At 53.6% G+C, this 22,085-nt stretch overlaps 1 protein-coding gene across 2 annotated transcripts; it reads right to left on the reverse strand.

Annotated features, from left to right (window-relative positions):
- Positions 1-160: 160 nt before the first annotated feature.
- On the reverse strand, positions 161-16,847 carry LOC120502479 (carbonic anhydrase 9-like). 2 transcript variants are annotated; one of them, XM_039709940.1, is made up of 12 exons: positions 16,654-16,847; positions 9,825-9,848; positions 7,082-7,252; positions 4,774-4,916; positions 4,025-4,117; positions 3,700-3,766; positions 3,368-3,525; positions 3,085-3,220; positions 1,033-1,056; positions 829-855; positions 598-691; positions 161-454 (listed from the first exon to the last, which is right to left on the reverse strand). In XM_039709940.1, exons 1-12 carry the CDS (start codon positions 16,772-16,774, stop codon positions 391-393), a joined length of 1,122 nt encoding a protein of 373 aa, XP_039565874.1. In that variant the 5' UTR covers positions 16,775-16,847; the 3' UTR covers positions 161-390. The 2 variants fall into 2 exon arrangements, with proteins under 2 accessions (XP_039565874.1, XP_039565873.1); XM_039709939.1 differs by lacking the exons at positions 9,825-9,848; positions 16,654-16,847 and adding an exon at positions 8,401-8,519.
- Positions 16,848-22,085: the final 5,238 nt, after the last annotated feature.

Raw genomic sequence — 22,085 nt, forward strand, 5'->3', positions numbered from 1 at the left:
GTGCTGCTTACTCTGGAGCTCTGCCTGGTGCACAGAGGCTGTTGCTGTCTTTGCTGGTTGGGAAGGGGTCCCTGCCCACCCCTCTCCACTGTGGTTCCAGCTGAACCAGGATGCTCTTTCCTGCCCCACAGCTTCCCACAAAGGCAGCAGAGACAGCTGGTACCATGGGAGGATTTTACTTTTTTTTTTTTTTTAGTAGTTTTTACCTTTTTTATAACAAAAATATCTATTGGGGCCCAATGCTGCCCCCAAGACAAATAGTCCATGTGGGCAGCCCGTGTAGCCAAGGCGTGCTGGAGCACTGGTCTTTCTTGACGTGGGGTGGGAGTGAGGGGAGGTGGGGTGACAGGCTGAGCCAGTGGGGCTGGGACTGCCACAGAGGTGTGGAGTTCACGCAGTGTTCTCGGTGCTGGCTGCTGTGTAGATGACCTTGGATTTGGTCGGCGAGTCCAGCCTGGAGGGGAAGGAAAGAGGGGGGGAGGTTAGACCATGCAGGAGGTCTTGTTGCCTGAAACCACCATTAGACCCTCTTCTTGTGAGGGCCCTGGCCCCATCCTGCCCCCAGGCAGTGTCCTCCTGTGTCTCCCCATTGCTCACCGTGCGTTCTGGCTGCGGTGCTTGTAGATGTACAGCAGGAAGGCCAGTGCTGTGACAGCAAAGAGCACCCCGAAGAGCACAGCCAGCACATCCCCTGCAAGCCAAGCACAGGCATGTTACACTGGGGGTGATCTCCTGCAACTACTGGCTGAATAAGATGAGGCAAGGAGCAGGCTGGTAGCCCAGGGGCAGAGGGCACACAAAGGACCAGCCTTGGCTGAGCATGCTTACCTGCATGAAATGAACTGGAGTGTCCTTCTGAAAGGAGACAAAGACCAGAGGATGAGAACCAGCAGTGTGGATGCCAGAGCAGCCCTACAACCCCACTGTGGCTGCCCACCCCCAGCTCAGCACATGGCTTGCACAAGACCCCAGTTCCCAGGCAGGTACACCCCCTGCCCGCCTTCCCCTGCTTTGTGCCAGCCCCTCACGTACCTGCTGTTGCTGAATCATCACTACCTGTAAAGAGAGACAACACAGTCAGGGGGTTGCCTTTGAAGTATTTGGGGAGGGAAGTGTCAAGCCTGCAGGCTTTTGGGCTCCGCTTCCAAAGTAGGGCTGCCTACAAGAATCCCATGAGCAGGGGAGAGCTGCCTGCCGCATCCCCAGCAGCTCACAGCATCTTGCTGCAGGAAGCCCAGCCCTGACACCCTGCCAGAAGCATGAGAAAAGGGGAGGAAAAAGGATCCCTGAACCACAGCCCACACCTGAGCCTCACTGAGCCCAGCCAGAAACTCCCCACACTGTTGTTGCTGCAGCCAAGGAAGCAGGCAGGGTGCTGAGCACTGCAGCTCCCCAGGACTGCAGTGAGGGGTCAGCAGCTCCCAGGGAGGAGGCAGCCACACATTGCAGGTAGGGCACCTGGCATGGGGATGGCTTGGTGGCCCTACATGCTGGGACGGAGCTGTGCTGGACAAATGTTTGCCCAGCATGAAAGCAAGGCTTTTAAAGAGCTGCATTATCATCTGTACGTGGCTCGGGTATGGTGCACAGGGTGGCACTATCTGTGGGCTCTATCCAGCTACATGGCTGCTGCAGGAAAGCTGCCACCTCCTCCCAGCACCTGGGGACAGGAGTGGTTATCCCGAGCTGGGGGTGACTGGCAAAAAGATCAACAAAAAATGGCACAGAAGGTGCAGCTGCAAACAAAACAAGGTGTGACCCCACAGCACTCCATGTCAGTGCTCAGCAGCCCCAAGGGCTAAAGCAGGTAATTAGCACTGATGTGGGGAGAAGCTCCCAACAATCCTGTGCACACAAGGCAGGGGATCAGTTACCTCACCCAAGAGTAGTGGGACATTCTCCAGGCACTTCAAGAACAAGACCTTTGTGGCTTTGTTACAGTGGGGGCTTTTGTATAGAAATAGCAAAAAATTTAAAAAAAAAAGTTATGCTGGGCAACTCCCCCCTTGCTCCAATGTTGGGAAGCTTTGTAACAGCTTCTGCAAGTAGTAAAAGAAAGGCTTGAAGGTAAATGGAAAATATGATAAAGTATCTAAGAGGTTTACCAAAGATAGAGCATGCCAGCCTAACCCGATATCCTTCTTTGATAAGTGATATTCTAGACAAAGAAAATGCGGTAGATTTTATCTCTCCCCGTTTCAGTGAAGCATTTGATGCAGTGCCACATGGGAAACTGCTAGCCAGGCTGAAGACCACAGTGATTAAAAGCCTGGAGCCATTAGCGAGCAGGCTGCAGGTGGAACGGTGAGGGAAGTGCCTTGCACCACATTGTGTGGTTATTGAGGCATTGCCCAGAGGCCTGGGACCAACCCTGTGCTGTTCCTATTAGTCACCTTCACAGAAGGTGTAGGAAATGCCATCAGAGCAGAAAAGGAACAGGATGTTGAACAGAAAACCCCCAGTGACCTCAGGGAGCAGCAATAGGCAAAAATTCAGTGATGCAGAGCAATAGTCACATGTGATGATTAATAGTGATTTCTACTCATGCCTGGAAATCACCAATGCAAGAAAGGCCTTCAAGGAGAAATAGGGGGTGAGCATTCAGGGACCCGTCAGGCAGGGGGCTGTGTGCCTGGCCAGGATGGCTGTGAGGCCTTGCTGGCAGAGCACACCCTTCAGGAGGGGTCCTGCAGGATTTGGGGGAGAGGTGTTCACTGCAAGCTTCTACCTCTGGCAGCTCCTACTGAATTTATCTATTGCATTTGGGATAGAAGTACCTAGCTGGAGTGCTAGGACCTGCCTCTTTGCACTTGACCATGCATCCCCTAGTCCTGCTACTGTTACATCTGCAAGACTGAGGATAAAATAAGTTTCTATAAACCAGTCTTCCCCAGGCAGGGTGAAGGAAGTGCAGAAATGGGAGAGAGCAGGACCCTAAGAGCAGTGCTGCCGCGTGTCACTTGCCGGGCAGGTCTAACCCATGCCGTGTTTCTGCAAGATACACAAAGCACTGGCTCCTGCTGCTGTCCCCATCACTGCACCCCTGCTGCTGGAGCAGCCTGAGCACACTCAGTGACTCCTTACCAGGAGCGTGTTTCACTGAAGGGGGGCTCTGGAAACTCGCCAGCACCCGTCGCCCATGCAGGTTCTGCACGGGCCGGTAGTTGTTCTGCAGGAGCTCATCATCAGGGCTTCTCAGGGTCGAAACCAGCAGTGACATCTGGAAGGAGAACAGTGTGACCAGAATGGCATAAAATATTTGTGGGGATAACATCCCACTTTTGGGAGCAGAGCATAGGACACCTGCACCAGCTTACGGAGAGAGGCTGGGAAAAAAACCAGTGTGGAGCTCACTGTCCTGACAGACCTGGCGATGAGAGAGCAGCATGGTCTGGTTGAAGATTGTCCACTTGACTGTCTGGTAGCAGGGAGGGGTGGTCAGAGAGCCATTGTAGTGGAAGTAGAGTTTCAGGTTGGCAGGCAGCAGACCTGCAATGTTGAATCCGGGCACCAAGGTTTCCTGTCCTGGGAAAGGAAACATGATGGGAATGAGGCTGGTACGAACCCCTTGGAGGAGAACAGCACGAAGATCATGGGCAGTGTGGCACTGCATGTGCTGCAGCTTGTTCTGCTGAGCAGCTGGTTTCTCTGCTGGGCTGCAGCCCCTGACACAGAGTACGAGGTGGGACAGGGCCTTACCTACTTCTTGGATTTCATCCAGATGCTTAAGTATTTCATGGTAGTATTGGTTCTCCCCATGCCCAACCTGCAACACAGAGACCCCAAGGTAACAGCAAGGTCACGGGACAAAGGGAGACAAGACAGTGATGGCAGTAGGGAGGTACTGCTCCTTGAGAGAGGCACCCCATCCCAGTGACTCCTTCATTCTTATCAGGGCTTCATTCTTAACTGCCCTTTCTCTCCCCTTCTTCTAAATACATTTGCACCTCTGTCAGTCCCCAAAACCGTGTCCATCTCTGCCCACCCCAGTTCCATCCTCCCGCTGCTGATCCATGAAACTCACCTCCAGAAAGGCTCCCAGTACAGCGAGGCCATCTGGGTGAACCATTGCCTCTGTAAAGCTGTCATACTTGGTATTGTAGTGGACCACATGGATCTGGAAGGGAAAAATGCAATCCCAGTGCTCGATGGACGCCATTGGGAGATGCTGACTCCCACAGGGCTACAGCCTGCTGACACAAGGGCTGTGAGACATATGCAGGTGTGATGAGTGCCTCTGCAGGCAAGGGAAAATGCTGGTGGGTCTAAGAAAATCTGCTGGTGCAAAGCAGCCAGCAAGAAGCTCTGCCTACAGGAACTTCCCTGCTCAGAAACAGCAAATCGACACTCTGTCCTGCATAACAGGGGCTGCAGAGCCAGGCTCAGTTTGAGGACAGCAGCTAGAGAAGGAGGGATAAAACCAGATGGGAGCTGGCAGAGCAAGAGGACAGTGTGTACAGAGTAAACAGTCCCTGTAGCTCCCAAAGCAGGCTCACAGCCTTCAGAAAAGCTGGCTTCCACAGCCTGGGGACTGCTACAGCTCCTGCTCCATCAGCCCTGGACCAGGCTTCTGCTTGAGTCTGGCTCAGCACCAAAGTGTGGCCTGCTGCACTGAACTCCACTGAGCAGAGCTGTACAGGACGCTGGCCAGGAGTCACAGCCCACATCCAGTGACAGCCAGAGCCACGGCCGAGGAGCATGACAGCATTCCAGGGCCTCCTGTGCCCGGCCCCATGAGGGAAAAGGTGCCCCCACGCCAGGAGGGCTGCTCACCTCGGCAGCGAAGCGCCGCCCGTTGACGGTGTGCTCCGAGCCGGCTCCGGACGGGGAGCCCCAGTGCAGGTGCAGCTGTGCAGCTCGGTACTGCTGGGCATAGCCCCCAGTCAGGGCCAGGGAGTCGGGCAGGTCGAGGACAACTGCAGCAGCAGAAGGAAGAGGTCAGTAATACAGCATAAAGCCCAGTCCATTACACAGCACGCAAAGGAGGCGTCTCAAGAAAAACAGTCGGTCTGGGCTTCTAGAAACTGGTCAGAGCATAAAACCTTTTTTTCCATCTGTCATGATGCTGTGGCAAGCCTGCCAATGCGGCAGGGTTCAACTTCTGACTTAAGGTTGTAGGATACTGCAGTAAATATGTCAGCTTCAAAAAGAGCTGCTACGAAAATGCAGGAAAGTGAAGAGCCCCTCCACAAAGACTCCTGGGGCCAGTTCCAAGCCAAATGTTATCCAACAATTTATTCAGTAAGTGAGAATAATACAAAGAGACCGTGAACAAAATTCATAGGGAAAGATACTGGCAGAGTGGTGAATATCTACGAGAGCAGGGCAAAGAGACAGAGAGCTGCAACTCTTGGCGAGCTGGGACCTTTCAAATAAAGCAGCCTGCAAGTGTATGACAGCCCTGGAGCTAGTGACACAGAAGCATTAAATATTTTGAAAGTACATAGAGCTAAAACTTTTGCCTCATTGGCTACCATGAATCTGTACTTAATTTTCCTTATTTTAGTGTGGTTTGTCCAGCTATTTTGGACTTACACAGCAATGCGGCAAATCTAAAACTGAGTTACCTGGACGTGTGGCAAAAATATCAGGAACATCCCTGGACCCTGAAAATGGCAGCCCTATCCTTTTAAGCACCTTTTCCCAATTTTTAATGTAAGGTCTTTTCCTTTTTTTCTTTTTTTAAATGGGGTGTCCCTTCACAACATCACTAACAGGGCACAGATTTGGGATTAACCACGTAACAGGACTGTGATGAGTCATTGGCCATCTCAAGTTCCTTGCCACGGGGTTCAGAGATAGAAAACTCAAATACAGGAAGTGAGAAACTGTTCCCTCCCTATGAATTTATCTGCTTTTGCACTTCTTTTGTATAGGTAAACAATTTTTTTCTTTCTCCTAACTACCTGAGTCATTTTCAGGCCCTCAAAAAAGCTTATATAACATATACACTTTGTTACCAAAATGAGTAACTGTACAAATATCTTACTAGGCTTGCAACTTTTTATTTATTTATGACTTTTCATAAAGCAGACCAGTGGTTGCCACAATAAAAAAGGCATCTTAAAAGCCTTGTGAGAAAGTACTTCCCCTCTCCCCAATGAAAATGCTCTCACTGCTTTTCTAAACACCAAGCAACACCAGATGCCAGGGTGTCTAAAATAGCAACTACTGAGCTCAACTAGTTTAACTCTGCAGGCACATTAGGGCAGGAGGCCGCAGTACAGAGCTCTGTGCATGCAGCACGCAGCTGATCTGACCGTACACAGCAAGCCTGACCTGTCAAGTTTGCTGTACACACAGGTCAGCTCCGTCTCGCTGGCTACCAGGGCAAGGAGGTGCCTTATCACACCATCAGCGAGTCCTTAAGGCCCTTTCTCCATGACCCTTTCTTAGCTCAGGGACCGGCAGACATCAGTGTGCACAAAACTTTCTGCCTCCTCCAAGAAAAAGCTGGAAACAACCGGGTCCAACCATCCTCAGCTGTGGAAAGATGTGGCTTTCCTCCATATCTGGAATACCAAGGCTGATACTAAAATAGTGTGAGTAAGTCATGTCCAAAGAGTTGTTTACAAAAACCATCCTAGTATTGGAGAAGGGAAAACAAAAAGCTGTGAAAATTTCTTAAGATTTGAGATAGAATCCTTAAGTACACACAAAGTAAGGTGTCAATGTTGTGCCCTAAAAGACAGGTGTAAGTAGCTTAAAGTCTAAGCCACATCCAGAGACTCGAGTCCTTTGAAAGTGAAATGCAGGGGAGGAACCAGTGGCTGAAAATGTACATCAGAAATATCAGGGACGCATTTTTAAAGAAAATGTGGAGTTAACAAATTTCTGGAGCCAGCTTCCAAAGGCTCTATTTACCTTGGGGTTCTCACCTTGTGCAGGAAAACAAATGGACATGTAACATTTCTACAGCCTGTTGTTTCCCTTTTTGCCTAGAAAGCAACAGGATTGCAGCCTGCAAGACAATCTGCACCCCAGAGCCCTGGGGAAGGGCATCAGAGAAGCCCAGTCCTGCTGGGAGAGTCTGAGCATCCTCTCCGTGTGCTCCAGGCCCTGCAGTTGCCTCTGCCCCCACCTGTGTGCCCATTGTTCTTCAGCTTGAGCAGCTTGTTGGCAGGCAGGCTGTAGCCAGAGAGCTGGATTGGCCGCAGGTCAGGGCTGAAGATGGCCTGAGCCGTGTCAACATTGATGGGTGACTGCTTGGTGCCCCCGCAGTCCAGGTAGTCTGTGCTCCAGTGCTTCAGGTCTGGTGTGAGAAGGAAGGGAGGGACTGTCAGTGAGATCTCCTGAAGGGTGAGGAGGCTTCTAGAAAGAGCATTTGGGGGTGTTGGGGAAGGGGACTTGCACTGGCCAGGGAAGTAACCATGCGCATAAGCTTAGCTTCCACGAAGTTAGCTTGGGAGCAGCTTTATTCCAACATGTGACTGAGTGCAGCTGTATCAGGAAAGGTCTCAGAGCATGGTGAGCTGCCAGGAAAGTCTATTTTTGGGGTGTTTAGGAAGAGTGCAAGAAGATCATTTACAAGTGGACTTGGCAAGCCGAGGAGCTGCTGCCCTGCAGCTCATCACACACTGGCTGCCTTGCACAGCCTGGCCTCTGGCAGGTGTCACCCCAGCGCTGCCTGAGCAAGGTACCACAGTGCTCCTGGGCTCTGTGGCAAAGGGCCACAGACATGGCTGGGCTGGCTGCTGAAATGGCCACCTCTTCCCAGTACCACCGCTGGGATAAGCATGGCTGATGCCTCAGAAACCTCCCTCTGCACTGCAGAGGGCTGCTTCTGGCGTGTCATGGGCCAGTCAGTGCCAACCCAGGCTTGCCCCCTCACAGGACCCCTGTAAATATGGAGCTGGGTGTTAGCAGCTGAGCCAAACCCCAGAGAGATGGTGCAGTAAGTAGTAAAGGGTGTATTTGTCACAGCATTGTGGTCATGGGTGCTGTGGAGAAGCCCCCCAGGCCTTGATGGACGAGCAGGGCCAGGCAGGATGGGGAGGGAGGGTGACGGAGGGCAGAGGTGAAGACAAGCTAATCCCTGGGCTGGTCAAAGTCCCAGCAAGGGCTGCAAGTCCAGCCTGGGGAGAGCAGCCTTTTCCCCTGCTTGGCACAGGGTCAGGGGAGCTCTCGTTCAGGGAGGAGCCCTTCCCTGGGGTCATCCCCCCACACCCAAGGGGCTGGGAAAGCCCTCATTGGAGCTGCTGCTTCCTGGTGAAATCAGATCAACCTCTGGCTCTTCAGCCCATCCATGCCTGAGCACGGGCACTGTGTCAGGGTCAGGCAGGAGGGAAGGGTGAGCCGTGGAGTGTGCACGGAAGCCTTGTAATAATTAACCACAGCTGGCTCAGTTCCAGGATCTGCTGGGTAGTAGGAAAAAAGCAGAAGTAACTGCAGGGTATTTACCTTCATAGCTCCAGTGGCTGTGGCCTTGAAAAAAAAAAAAGAAAAGAAAGAACCACATGAATGGAAGGGAAAGGTTGTCAGCAAACACACCTCTGCCAGGCAGCAGGTCTCTGGGTTCCCACTGCCTTCCATTGGCAGGCAGGCTGTAGCCAGAGAGCTGGATTGGCCGCAGGTCAGGGCTGAAGATGGCCTGAGCCGTGTCAACATTGATGGGTGACTGCTTGGTGCCCCCGCAGTCCAGGTAGTCTGTGCTCCAGTGCTTCAGGTCTGGTGTGAGAAGGAAGGGAGGGACTGTCAGTGAGATCTCCTGAAGGGTGAGGAGGCTTCTAGAAAGAGCATTTGGGGGTGTTGGGGAAGGGGACTTGCACTGGCCAGGGAAGTAACCATGCGCATAAGCTTAGCTTCCACGAAGTTAGCTTGGGAGCAGCTTTATTCCAACATGTGACTGAGTGCAGCTGTATCAGGAAAGGTCTCAGAGCATGGTGAGCTGCCAGGAAAGTCTATTTTTGGGGTGTTTAGGAAGAGTGCAAGAAGATCATTTACAAGTGGACTTGGCAAGCCGAGGAGCTGCTGCCCTGCAGCTCATCACACACTGGCTGCCTTGCACAGCCTGGCCTCTGGCAGGTGTCACCCCAGCGCTGCCTGAGCAAGGTACCACAGTGCTCCTGGGCTCTGTGGCAAAGGGCCACAGACATGGCTGGGCTGGCTGCTGAAATGGCCACCTCTTCCCAGTACCACCGCTGGGATAAGCATGGCTGATGCCTCAGAAACCTCCCTCTGCACTGCAGAGGGCTGCTTCTGGCGTGTCATGGGCCAGTCAGTGCCAACCCAGGCTTGCCCCCTCACAGGACCCCTGTAAATATGGAGCTGGGTGTTAGCAGCTGAGCCAAACCCCAGAGAGATGGTGCAGTAAGTAGTAAAGGGTGTATTTGTCACAGCACTGTGGTGATGCCTATCATGGGTGCTGTGGAGAAGCCCCCCAGGCCTTGATGGATGAGCAGGGCCAGGCAGGATGGGGAGGGAGGGTGACGGAGGGCAGAGGTGAAGACAAGCTAATCCCTGGGCTGGTCAAAGTCCCAGCAAGGGCTGCAAGTCCAGCCTGGGGAGAGCAGCCTTTTCCCCTGCTTGGCACAGGGTCAGGGGAGCTCTCGTTCAGGGAGGAGCCCTTCCCTGGGGTCATCCCCCCACACCCAAGGGGCTGGGAAAGCCCTCATTGGAGCTGCTGCTTCCTGGTGAAATCAGATCAACCTCTGGCTCTTCAGCCCATCCATGCCTGAGCACGGGCACTGTGTCAGGGTCAGGCAGGAGGGAAGGGTGAGCCGTGGAGTGTGCACGGAAGCCTTGTAATAATTAACCACAGCTGGCTCAGTTCCAGGATCTGCTGGGTAGTAGGAAAAAAGCAGAAGTAACTGCAGGGTATTTACCTTCATAGCTCCAGTGGCTGTGGCCTTGAAAAAAAAAAAAGAAAAGAAAGAACCACATGAATGGAAGGGAAAGGTTGTCAGCAAACACACCTCTGCCAGGCAGCAGGTCTCTGGGTTCCCACTGCCTTCCACCCCCCTCCCCGCCTTTGCTTTCCCACTTCTCCCTCTGTCCCAGCCAAGGGCATGTTCCCAGAGGGTATTGCCTCCTCGGAGCACCTGTAGGTCCCTTGCAGTTGTCAGTCAGAGGGAAAACCCCAGGGCTGACGTTTTGTCGTCGTCCTTAATAAAGAAAAATGCTTCCATTACTGAGCAGCTGTAGCAGCAGCTGCTCCAGAGCAGCCAAAACCTCCCAGTGCCCAAAGGCAAGGCACTTCACAAGTGCAGCTCTCACACTCCACAAGGAGTTTGGGCAGCAAGGTGCACTGCACCATGCAGACACCCTCCTCCCACCTGGGCAAGCTGCCCTGGGACTGGCAGCAGAGGAAGAAATCGAGCATCAAAACCTTCTCTTTAGATCAGTGAGCGCTCCTGCAGAGGAATTCCACAGGAATATGTGCCAGGCCAAATGCTCAGCTCTTGTCCCCAGTTCTAGTTCATATGACCACCCAAATGCCCACACAGAGCTTCATAAGGTCCTACCATGCAAAACTCTTTCCTTTGGAAAAGCAGGAGGGAGGATGAGGGATCCCATGCCAGGAGCTCTGCATTTCTTGTGTCACCCAGGGCAAGATGTGACCTGAGGTTCCCACAGGAGATCTCCAGATCTACTGTGCAGATCTAGAGGGGAAAAAGACCTCCTGGGAAGGTCCTGACAGTACCCTGTACTTAAAAGGCTGGCCCTCACACTGTCACTCTCCTCCAGGGCTGCCAGCAATGCCTGGATTCTTGGCACACCACTGGAGCTGGCCTTAGAAGTGTGCCAGAACCTCTTCTCAGATGCCCCCTTAACTATCACCAGCCCTTCTAAACAACCAGCTCCAGGCAAAGGGATGTGGGGCTCAAATTTGCCCCAAGCAGGAAAACATGCCCCAAAAGGATAAAGTGTCTGCTCTGGCTGGCACAACATGTAATTCATAGGCTCCTCCTCTGATTTATCCTTACCAGCAAGCTTCTCACTGCAGACAGGCTGTTGGCACTTCCCAGCCCGCCAGTGCAGGAGCAGAGAGCGCCAGGATGGGACAGGCTTGGGGCAAAGGGGGGCATTCATACAGCGACAATGACATGGAGGAGCATTTGATTGGTACAGTTGAACCTGAATATTGTCTCTGTTCCTTGGTGGGGCCATTTGGTGGGGGTCTGCCAGCCTGGCCAGGATGCAGGAGGGTCTCAGCAGAAGCTGCTCCAGCCCCCATCCCTGCTGCTGACAAGAGCTATCGACACGCTGTTGCTATTAATAGGAGTGGATTCCAGCTCAGGGGTGAGAAACGAGGAGGCAAGCTTTCCCAGGCCCAGATGTCCCATGCAAGGCCCTAAGCCCAGCAGGATCCTGCCCTGCACTCAGCGAGGATGCAGGCATGGGCACTGCTGGGGGTCTTGGTGCCTCTGCTGCTCAGGAGGGTGGATGAGCACAGCCAGGCTGGGCTGGGAAGGGCTGGAGGGTGTTTAGGGGCACTGTGTGCTGCAGAGATGGGAACAGATCTTGGGGCTCTGTCCTGTGTGATTGGTGACTCACTTCTGTCGCATTTCTGATGCTCAGGAGCAATGCTTAGGAATCTCTTTGGTATTCCCAAAGGCATAGGAAGAGGGAGCAGCAAGCAGAGGACTGGGCAGCCTCTGCTGCACGCAGCAGGACACGGGACAGACTGCAGTGCCCTCTCCACATCTGCTGGCATGGCACTGCCCAGGGATGCACCCAGCTGTGCCACAGCAAGCTGAGATTCATTTACTCTGCCCACCTTGCTCACACAAAGGATGCCTGCTACCCAGACACAGACTTTGCACAAAATCCAGAGAGTATGGAGCCTCCTCTGGAAACACTGTATATCTTCTCTCACACTGCTCCCGCTCTCCTGCCCCTCCTGGCACTGTCTGCACAAAGAAACACTCACTTTGGGGCAGTCCTGGCACAGGAAAGGCACAGCACCCCAGGGCTAGCACCTGGTTCACTGCACATGCCTCTACTGGCACAGCCTGCCCCGACACCCCACTTTTTGCTCACCTCCAGGGACTCTGCCTGGACAGAAAGCAGCTCAAACATCATATCACAGATTGAGCAATAGCCCCGTGCTGACACCTGCCCTGCTGTGTCAGCGCTGCGCCAATTACCTCAGGCTCCCACATCTCCCAGCACACGCCTATTCCCAGCCGAGGGGGCTCCGGGCCCTCCTCACAGCCTCCTGCCAGCTCAGCTCGGCAGCTTTGGACACCCCAAAGGCTGTACCTGCACCCAGGAGCCAGCTCAACCCACCCCAAGACAACAGACTTCCCCAGGGATGTCTCAGCATCAAAACCAGAAGGATCCATGAGCTCCTATCCGCCCACTGGAGCCCCCTTGGGTGTGTTTTCCCATCCCGCGGATCTGGGTGCAGTGGTGGCACAGCCAGGCCACCCCCAAGCAGGCATCTCCCAAACCTGTGGAGGGTTGTGTCCCGGGGCACACGCACCGGGAGGAGCCCGGCCGGGCGCTGGGTCAGGCTCTGGGCATCAGCCCCGGCCTCGGCACGGCTCGCAGGAGCCCTGCACCAGCTACTCCCATCCCTTCCACCTGGGGCAATCTCGCATCCCTTTGCCGTGAACATTAACCCACTGCCCTGCCCAAGTGTCGATTTGCATAATTCACTCTGCCTCCCACACCTCCCGCCGGAGCACGTCTTCTCCTTGGAAAAGCTGTGTGATGCCAGGTCTCCCTCCTGCTGGGCTGCCGCCGCTCACCGCTGAGCGTGGCTGCACCTCGGCAGCGGTGCTGCAGCTCTTTGCATGCCCTGCCTTTCCTCTGAGCACCCACTAGCCCGGCAGAGACTGCAAAGCTCTCCCAAAAACGCGGGGGAATAGAGCCCTGGCGATGAGATGCGCACAGCGGGAGATAAGAGAGCTCCTTGCAGGGGTTCCAGCAGGAGAACACAGCAGGGTGCTGACAGGATCTGCCTGCCCTTGCAGGCAAAAACGCCTCCGTTCTCAGCAGCTCAGAGCCCGCCTGTTCACCTGAGCACCGCCTGCCACCCGCCTTTCCCCGGCGGCCCGCGATCCAGCCAAGCTTCCCACGAGTTTTCCCCCTTCACACCCTCCCTTTGTGCTTTCTCCTGCTGTTCCTTGCTCCCACTCAGCCCTCCCATTCTGGGATACAGGCTTTGCTGCAAGTGCCAGCTCCGTTCCCTCCTTGACATCCAACACCATCCAACAACACTTTCCCGCCGAGCTCAGGCTGACGCTGCCATTACCAGCGTGCTGCTCCGCATGTCCTGCACTCCGGGAGGGAGGGTAGGAGCAGCTTTTGGCAGCGTCAGGAGCCAGCTCAACCACTGGCTGCTGTGAATTCCACAGAGGAAAGGCACTGATGCAGCAAGCTGCAGCCAGGAGACCTCACCAAGGGCACGCAGGGATGGACTGTGCACCCGAAGGACTCGGGATCATTTGCACAGAGCAGGAGGTCTGAGAGCGGAGCCAGACAGGAAGGAAGGAGACCGGGGGTTTGCCCTATGGGTCTTCACCTCCTGACTTTTTCATGTTTTAGGGTCTATGCTGTGTGAGGTGCTGCAGAGCACCTGATAGCCCTGAAACACGTGCTGCTCACGGCGTGGACGCTGCCTGACAGCAGCACAGCCACTCCTGCTCTCTGCTCGCCGTGAACTCTAGAAGCTCAATGGCTCGTGTGTGTGGCACGCAGGACAGCGAGCTCACTTCTAGCTCTTCCATCCTGCTCTCTTATCAGCTGGGCACGCTGTGCCATGTGCTCAGGCACAGGGAGTGCTGGCATCCTGCCCGAGCCTCCTCTTCCCACTGGGACCCAATCCTGAGCCACACCTGGCTCAAAACCCCACGGGATGAGCTCAGCTCACAGATGCCAGACCAGGACCACCTTGCTGTAGCCTTTGTAGCCTTGCTGTAGCCACCAGGCTACAAAGGGATCAGTGGAGCTCATGGCCCAGAAGAGAGAAGTGGAGTGTTGTTCCCAAGGGTCAGTAGACCAGGAGGTACCAGGACATGCAGAGATGCACAGAGTGAGGTCCCAAAGCAGGGACCAGCCACAGCAGCCAGGTCCCAGCCTACGAAACACATCCAAACACCACGTCCCTTGAAAGCAGTGACCTGATTGCAGAATCTGGGCTCTACCACTGTGCTCACGCTGCCCAAAGCCAGCTCTCCAGGCTGTGGCAAGCACAGTACAGGCACAGGGTCTGTGCAGGGGGGTGCATAACCTGTGCATCCTTCTGCCAAGCCCCACAGGAAGTTTCTCTGTGGGAGGGCTGTGCCATCCCAACTCCATCTTTTCCCTGGTTTCTCCATCCAGACCCACCCCCGTGCAGCAGCACCCCTGTGCTTTCAGCCCAGGATACCACCCCATGTGCTGCCCACGGGGGCACTGATCCCTCCCAAGCCTGCCTGCATTAAAGCCCCTTTGTGTTTATAAACTCTGACCCACTGCAAGCCTTTGGGATCAGCCTTTAATCTGCCACTGGCAGCACAGGTCGCTGCAGGGATTGTTCTTTGTTCTCCTGGCGGAGAACTGCTTGGGCTGTGGAGCCCAAGACTGTGCCAGCCCCCCGCAGGAGGGGCAAGGGTTTGCGTGGAGGAAGGCATAGGACAGGCTTTACTCCAGGGCATGTTCCTGCTCCTTCCAAACGCAGCTGCCCCAGCAAGTGCTGGGGGAAACAGGAAACAATCAGAGTGCTGTGGAGAAAGGACCATCCCAACAAAAGGGATAAAAATGGGGAAATCCCAGAGGACAGATCAGTGCTTGGAGCTGGGGAGAGAGATGAATAAGAAGTATTAAGCAAGAAAAATAGGTTCAGATGGAGGAAAAGGACATTGGGGAATGAGCAAGAAGAGGACACTGAGAGCAAGACACATCTGAATAAGAGGGAGAGGAAGCAGGGAAAGGGAGATACTGTTTCCCAAAGACACACTTAGCGTAGGATTCAGGTCTCTGGGCAAGCCACAGTTCTTTTCAGGGAACAGCCCCATGGCAAGTCCCTGAGCATGTGCTGAGTCCATGGGCTGGGAAGCACCAGCCCTACATCATGCACTAGCCTTGAGGAAGAGGGAACCAGCTCACCACTGGTGAGGTGCTGAGGCACGCAGGTCCTGGCACCCAGCAGGAGCCTTGGAGGGTTCCAGCCATGACCTGCTTCTCACGGGATTCCATCCAGAATTTCAGCCTCAACACTGGCACAGCATGGGCTAACTTGCCTGTTCCCTACTGACCTCCTGGCCACCTCCTTTCCCCTTCTCCATCCCAGTGCTTCCACCCACCCATCTCAAGCCTCAAGCAGTGTCCAGCCCTTTGGCCAGCGCAGCACACCGGCATGCTGAACGCCCGACACCCTCCCACCCTGTGGCCTGGGTTACTTCATCTCTGTGGCAAGAACCGTCTGCATCCTCATCTCTGTCCAGTGCTCAGCCCGGCAAGAGCGGCTCTGGTAAGAAAAGTGATTCATTGGAATAACAAAAGCAGCTCCTGGCACAAAACAATTCCTGGTCCTTACCACAGGGCAGCTGTCCTGGCACAGGTCAGGACAATTCCTTACCAGAGGCAAAACCAAGGGCACGCTATGAGGCTGAGCCCGGGAAACAAACCTGTGGGCAAAGCGAGGACAAGGAGCATGCACAGGGACAACAACGTCCCCTGTGCAAGACTCAGCCCCAGAAGAGCAAATCCGCAGCACTCCCCCAAAATCCCTGCAGAGCACTGACAGTGCCCAAGCCTCCAACCGGGAAAAGGACCAAGACCAAAGACCCAGGACTTCTCCCCTGAACCTGTAACTCTGAAAGCCCCCACAACACCAGCAAGACATCTCACGGGGAGGAGGAGGGGCACACAACCCTGCAGCCCTGCCTTCTGTCACGTCCCCGTCCCCCATCGCCAGCCCCCCTCCAACTCTGCAGCAGGGCCAGACCCCGAGCTTAGCGGGCCGCGGGGGACCAGGAGGGCGCAGGGCAGCCCAGCCGACACTCCGCAGGGTGAGGGGACCGGCCGCCGTCCACCACGCCGGGGATCAGGGCTGGAACCTCCGGGCGGTCCCCGGGAGCGAGCAGGGATCGCTTGGCGCACAACCTTTGCAGCCCCATCTCAGGAAGCTCTGAGCCCCTCGGTCTGATGCGAGAGGGACTTAGCGAGGGAAAAGGGCTGCGGACAAAGCGAGGGCCCAGCCCCTGGGCAGGGGTCGGGCCAGTCGAGCCGCACGGGAGTTGGCGGGAGCAGGGACAAAGGCAGGGACGTGCTGGGGGGTGCAGCGCCCGCAGCTGGGCGATGCTGGGCGGTTGCATCTCCACAGGGACACCTCAGCCTGGGGCGCACCTGGAGCAGGAGGTGCAGCAGCCCCTCCACCCAAAAACCAAGCAAGGGGAGAACTCTCTGGCATTGGGGTGAACTCCTGGCATTGGGGATACCTCTCCACAAAGCATCAGACATCCCAAGTCCAGCACCCCTTGCACTGGGACGCTCCACTCATCAAGGACCCCCCGCCCAGCAAGAGAGGTAACCCTGTACCTCAGGGCACCCCATGTACCAGAGACCCCAAACTCAGTGTTGGGGTGCCGCACGCATCAGGGCGCTGAGGCACAGGCGATCCCAAACTAAGCCCCGAGGCGTCTCCTGCACGGGGACCCCAAAGGCAGCAGCGGGGTTCCCCACGCCTCGTGGAGCCCCGCGCACCGAGGGAGCCCCGCTCACCTTTCCCCGGGGAGTGCGGCGTCTCTTCTCCGCCGTGTTCCTGTTCGGAGCCGGCACGGCCCGGGGCGGGCAGGAGCAGGAGCGGGAGCAGGAGCGAGACCCGCAGCGCGGCGCGGTTCATCTCCGGCAAGTGCGCGGGTGCGGGACGGCGGCTCCGTGCCCGCCCGCCCGCCCGGCCGCACGTAAGTGAGAGCGGGCGGGGAGGAGGAGGCGGCTCTGACTCACGCCTCCGTTACCTTTTATAGGGGCTGGAGCCAAAGTCTGCCGGCGCACGGTCCGGGCAGGTGAGCCGCCCGGCGCGGGACTCGAATCCGGGACTCCCCCCGGGGGTGCCCCCGCCCCACGGCAGCCCCCGCCGGGACACGCGGTGGAGCCGGGGGAGCCCAGTGGGCTCCTCAGTCCCTGCAGCTATGGGTGTTCCCTCTCCTCACTGAGGGTTCAAGGACCCCTCAAGGGTGCGGGGTCCCTCTCCCCAGCAGCTGGTGAGAGACCCCTCAGTCTCTGGGTGTCCCCTCTCCTCAGTGATGAGAGAATGGGCTGGCAGTAGTCAGTGTCCCCTCTCCTCAGTGATGAGTCTGGGATCAGTCAGCCGCGGGTTTCCTCTCTCTCAGCAGTGGTTTTCTGCTCTCCTCAGCAATGGTGTTGGCACCCCTCAGCCGTGGCTGTCTCCTCTCCTCAGTGGTCAGTCAGGGACCCCTCCATCACAGATGTCCTCTCTCCTCGGAGCTGGCTGAAGAGCCCTTTGATAGTGGCTGTCCCCTGCCCTCAGTAATGGTGTTGGGACCCCTGAGCAAAGGGTCTCTCAGTGGTGAGTGTCCACTCTCCTCAGCAATGGGTGAAGGAGCCTGCTGTATTGAGGTGCAGACCCCTCCAAGGCTGTCTCCTCTCCTCGGTGGTGGGTGAGGGACTCCTCAGTGGTGGATGTGCCCTCTTCTTGCTGGTGTATAGTTAAGAATAACATTTCTATGGAGACTAGAGGATGGCACAACGCCACTCTGGGCAGAAGTCTTTCTCCTGCTCCTCAGAGGTGGCAGGAAGCCTGTGGGTGCTGCTCAGTGTACACATACAGTGTACCTGGGTACCAAAAACCCCTGAACAAGGTCCTGCACCAAAAGTGTCTGGGCACATGGACAACAGACTGCTGTCATTGTTGGTAGATGCAAAGTGCTGCACATTTGGTGTAATCAAAGATGCACGGCACAAGGGTGGTCTTTAACCAGCTAATGAAACACATCAGAAGAGACCAGAGAGTTGTGGTCATGTCAGCTCATAACTTGCCAAGAAAAAAGTGAAGTAAGAATCAGAGATTATCAAGAAAGAAACAAAACCCAAACCAAAACAAAAAGTCCATCCCATCCTGCTGTTGAATAAATCTTGGGTGAAACCTCCTCTTATTTTTTGTCCATGGTTTTGTTTCTCCCATCACAAAAGGGTCAGGAACAGAAACAGCATGTATGGGGCCCCAGGGCTGTTTGGAGGTGAGAGTGATTGTCATGTAAAGAAGGAGCAAAGCGGGCCTGGCTGCCCAGCCTGGTGGAGTGAACTCTGTGTCTGTAGCATCCTGGATTGCACCAGAGAGCAGGGAGCAAGCACTTACTCTCCTGGGATAGCGGATTTACGGCACAACCAATGAAAATCATCCAGCAGGAAGTTTGAGTCCAACCAGCGAATAGTTTTTTTTCATGTGGTGCAGAAGAGAATGGGAAAATCCTTTCCGTCAATATGTAATTTGTGCACACACAAAAAGGCACTGGACAGGTTAGTGGGATATTGTGCCTTGCTCTGCGGTGCTGCCGGAGCCCCAGCTCTGTGCCATGCCCCATAGGCTCCACACCTCTGCTAAACCAGTTTGCCCAGCTCTTTCCCAGCCCAAATCACTGGTCAACCCAACACCTTCCTTTATGAATGTGCTCGGCATAGCTGTGTGAATACATCCATATCCACAGGATTGCTACTGCTGCAATAAGGCTCAAGATCCATCAAGGGGTACAGAAGATCTGTCTGGGGCTGGATTTTTTCCCTTGTGCTCCTTCTGGAGCAGAAGGAACCCATGGAAAAAAGTTGGTAGCTGGGAACACAAGCTGCTGGCCATTGGCTACCTGGCACCATGGGCTTCTGCTGTGGGCTGTGCCAGAGATGGTCCCTCTCTTCTAGAAGGTCTTGACAGAGAACTCTGCCTCCAGGGGTGACCTGCAAGTAGGATCGATGCAATTATTCTGATCCACTTTGCTCCTTCCCACACCACATAAACTGAACCATTGGATAAGAAGATATTAATTTGTCAAGACTCAAGGAAGAAGGGTTGTGGGAGGAAAACAAACCATAAACTGTAATTCCAGTGCTCTCTCCTGCTCATATCCTGTGGTTTATCTAAATGGTCTTTATCCTGAAGGGAGATGAAGAAAGCAGTTTTATACAGCAGAGGAATGACAGACTCAGTCTACCCTTTTTTCAGGACAAGACCCTGAAGTATCCCACCTCACACCTGAGTTTATCAGTTCTGCTTGCTTCCCCCGGCAGGATAGCCTGCATTCTCTTTGCTGCCCTGGCTTTCTTAGGTTTCATTGTGCTCCCTCTCTCTTGCTCTTTGAGGATGAGCATATCATATCACGGCTGCTGTAACTGCACGTGTCTTCTTTCCACCTATGATCTCTTACACTTTGTCAGCTCTTTTGTAGAGATGACACTTGGCAGCTCTGGACACTTAGAATACAAGGTGACTCCATCACCAGGGCACTTGGTCTGGATAGTGCCTCCTGGGAATGCTGGAGTTTGTGGATCACATTCCATGAGCCTTGCAGGCCACACAGGGAGGGGCACAAGGGGTTTGTTGTCCTGTACAAGGTTCACACCAGTGCTGCATCCTCACCAAAAGCTGTCCCCTGGGCTTCCCTGTCAGAATTATGTCAGGGGAGATCTGATCAGAGGAATTCAGCCCCCTGCAAACAGCCCAGGGCTGTGCCCTTCTTTGCTGTGAGCTACCTGGAAATACAGAGCAGCAAACTTGTGCTCAGCTCAGCAGGGATCCAGCCCGAGGCACAAAGCACCAGGGAGCTTCTCCAGTCCTGTGCTGCACAAGATGCACCAGCCTGAGACAGAGTGGGTGTGCTTCTGGAAACACTGGCTGGTCTTGTTTTAGCTCCAGTGCTGCAGGGAGGGACAACCTCTAAATGCTTGTAAAAGGGTTTATTCTCAGGAAAAGGATGTCATTCCCAGGAAAATTAACTCGTGTTAAGGAAAGGCTTGGATGTCTAGAAGAATTTTGGCACTCTGGGCCTGATTCAAAATTGTACCAGTAATCCTTTCCCACGGGATATACTAGTGAATTCCTGAGCTTATTGAGGGTTTTTTGTTTGTTACTTTTAATGCAAAAACAGCAGACACTATTTTATCAGTGCTGCTGTTGTGCCTATTCACAATTTAGAATTAAGTTCCCTGGATGATTTCCAAACAAATTCAGGCTGATCTATGCCACTCACTGAAGTGAATCCCAGGTTTGCACCTGCAGTTAGTATTTCATTACTGAGATTTGGGTAGAGTTGCCTAAACAACAGTCACTCCTTTGAGATTGTGTTAGTCTGCTTTGCGATTGCAAAAGCTGCAGGAAGTGTCTCCTCACAGGTATCTTACTTTCATCTCCACATCTGAGCATCTGTTGGGCTGGTGCCATCAGCTGCCCAAGCCCTACACCTACAGTGCTTTCAATCTCCAGCACCTGAGGTAGGATGACAAGGGACATTTGGAGACAAGGGTGTTAATTAAGTAGTTGCTTTCCCTTGGATGTCTAGGGTAATAGTGCCTAGACACCTGTGCTGTGGGGCTCTAGACCCAGTCTAGTAATAGTGCCTAGTTTCAGAGTAACCTCAGCACCTGTGCTGTGGGGCTCTAGACCCAGTCTAGATCCTGGTCTGCTCTTCTCTGTGGCCAAACTGCAGGAAGCAGGTGGCCAGGGGAACAAACTGGCCTGAGAGCCAACCTGAGATACGTGAGCTGCTTTAAAACTGTGAATTCTAGCAGCTGCAGTAGAGGTGCGTTTAAAATACACATTTTAGTGTTTCTATGCACAATTGTAATGTATAACATTTACACGCACATTGTTGCCTATTGGTTAAAAATAACTCGGATAATGGGAAGCAGAATTTTATTTTGAGAAGCTTGCTTCCAGATCTGAGTCTCAGAATACCAAAACTTCTTTAAGCAGAATAAATCTGACTTTGGGCAGATTCTACATAGGAGCCTCTGGATCCTTATGTCAGTATATTCCAGGTAGGGAGGCAATGTTCCCAGCAGCTGCTGGCAAGCACTGGCTATAGTGCTGTTCCAGCAGGACAAAAATGTGGGGATTTGAAACTGACAGCAATTCCAAGAACACCAAGGTGTGCCATGATCTCTCTTTAGCAGTGAAGACATCAATCTTTTTAATTGCAGCAAACAGAGCAAGAGTTTACCTACAGCTGTGTTCAAATTAGGACTGACAATCCTTGCCTGGGCATGGAGTTTGATGCCTCTTCTTAAAAAGCAGCTTTGTGGCTTCCTTCACAACCTGATGAAGCCACGTGTGGAAAGCAGTGGTCATCCTCCTGCCCCGTCTTTTCTTGATCATACCATAAAACCTCAGAGTTTATGAATCTTCTTTGAATTTTCCTTTAAAGTGAATTTATTTGCTCCTGTATTAAGGCTGCCCTTTCGGCAGCATTTATTCCTGGTATATTTATAGGCAGCAACTCTATCCCTTCTAAAACTGTGTTTTGAAAGTTTAGAATGAAGTCTGAAAGAGTTTAGCTTCTCACAGACTAAGTGCTCCTTCTACTCAGGATCTTGTTAACCCGCTGCACCTCTTCAAGGTCCAAGTTATTTTTTTCTGAACACAGACATGTTAAATTATACATTTGAACTGCATGGAAAACCCTTGTCCTGCCACATGTGAAACCACTCAGAGTAAGCACACAATTAGGTGGTTTGCATGCTCTCATTTTTTAGTTTTCCTCCAGCAGTTTATACCAGGAACTCTGATGAGCAGCTCACAACAGAAGGTTCCATGACAGGCAGTCTTCACACCTCTGCTGCAACCATCTGATTTTCAGCTGCACAGCAGTGTTTCCCAGTTTGTTTCATCAGCATGTTCTTCTCCCTTCCCCCTACTGTTCCTAATGACAGTATTTATGAGTGCAAGTCCTAAAATCCACTTCAGTGCATTTCTTGACCATGCAGGACCTCTTTTTTTTAAAGGTAACCATTATTTTTCCCTTTTAAAATGGTATATTTGCATTCCTTGTCATCTTGACTGTAATTAATACTTACATTTGAAATTACTTTAAAAATGTATTGGAATCTTGGTAAAGGAACCTAGAACATTTTCTTTGTCCAGAGAGAATCTATTAGTAAACTAAAAAAAAAATCGTTGCAGCAAAATTGCATTCCTTTTCTCCCAA

This window comes from Passer montanus, unplaced genomic scaffold, assembly GCF_014805655.1.
Source record: "Passer montanus isolate IOZ18808 unplaced genomic scaffold, ASM1480565v1 scaffold22, whole genome shotgun sequence".
Classification (NCBI taxonomy): domain Eukaryota; kingdom Metazoa; phylum Chordata; class Aves; order Passeriformes; family Passeridae; genus Passer; species Passer montanus.

Excerpts from the sequence above, each read along its gene's own strand:
- LOC120502479 (XM_039709940.1), bottom strand. The coding sequence starts at position 16,774 with ATGAACCGCGCCGCGCTGCGGGTCTCGCTCCTGCTCCCGCTCCTGCTC. Across the intron at positions 4,118-4,773 it reads GGCGGCGCTTCGCTGCCGAG|ATCCATGTGGTCCACTACAA; the intron begins GTGAGCAGCCCT and ends TTTCCCTTCCAG. Across the intron at positions 1,057-3,084 it reads TTCAGTGAAACACGCTCCTG|GTAGTGATGATTCAGCAACA; the intron begins GTAAGGAGTCAC and ends CTCTCTTTACAG.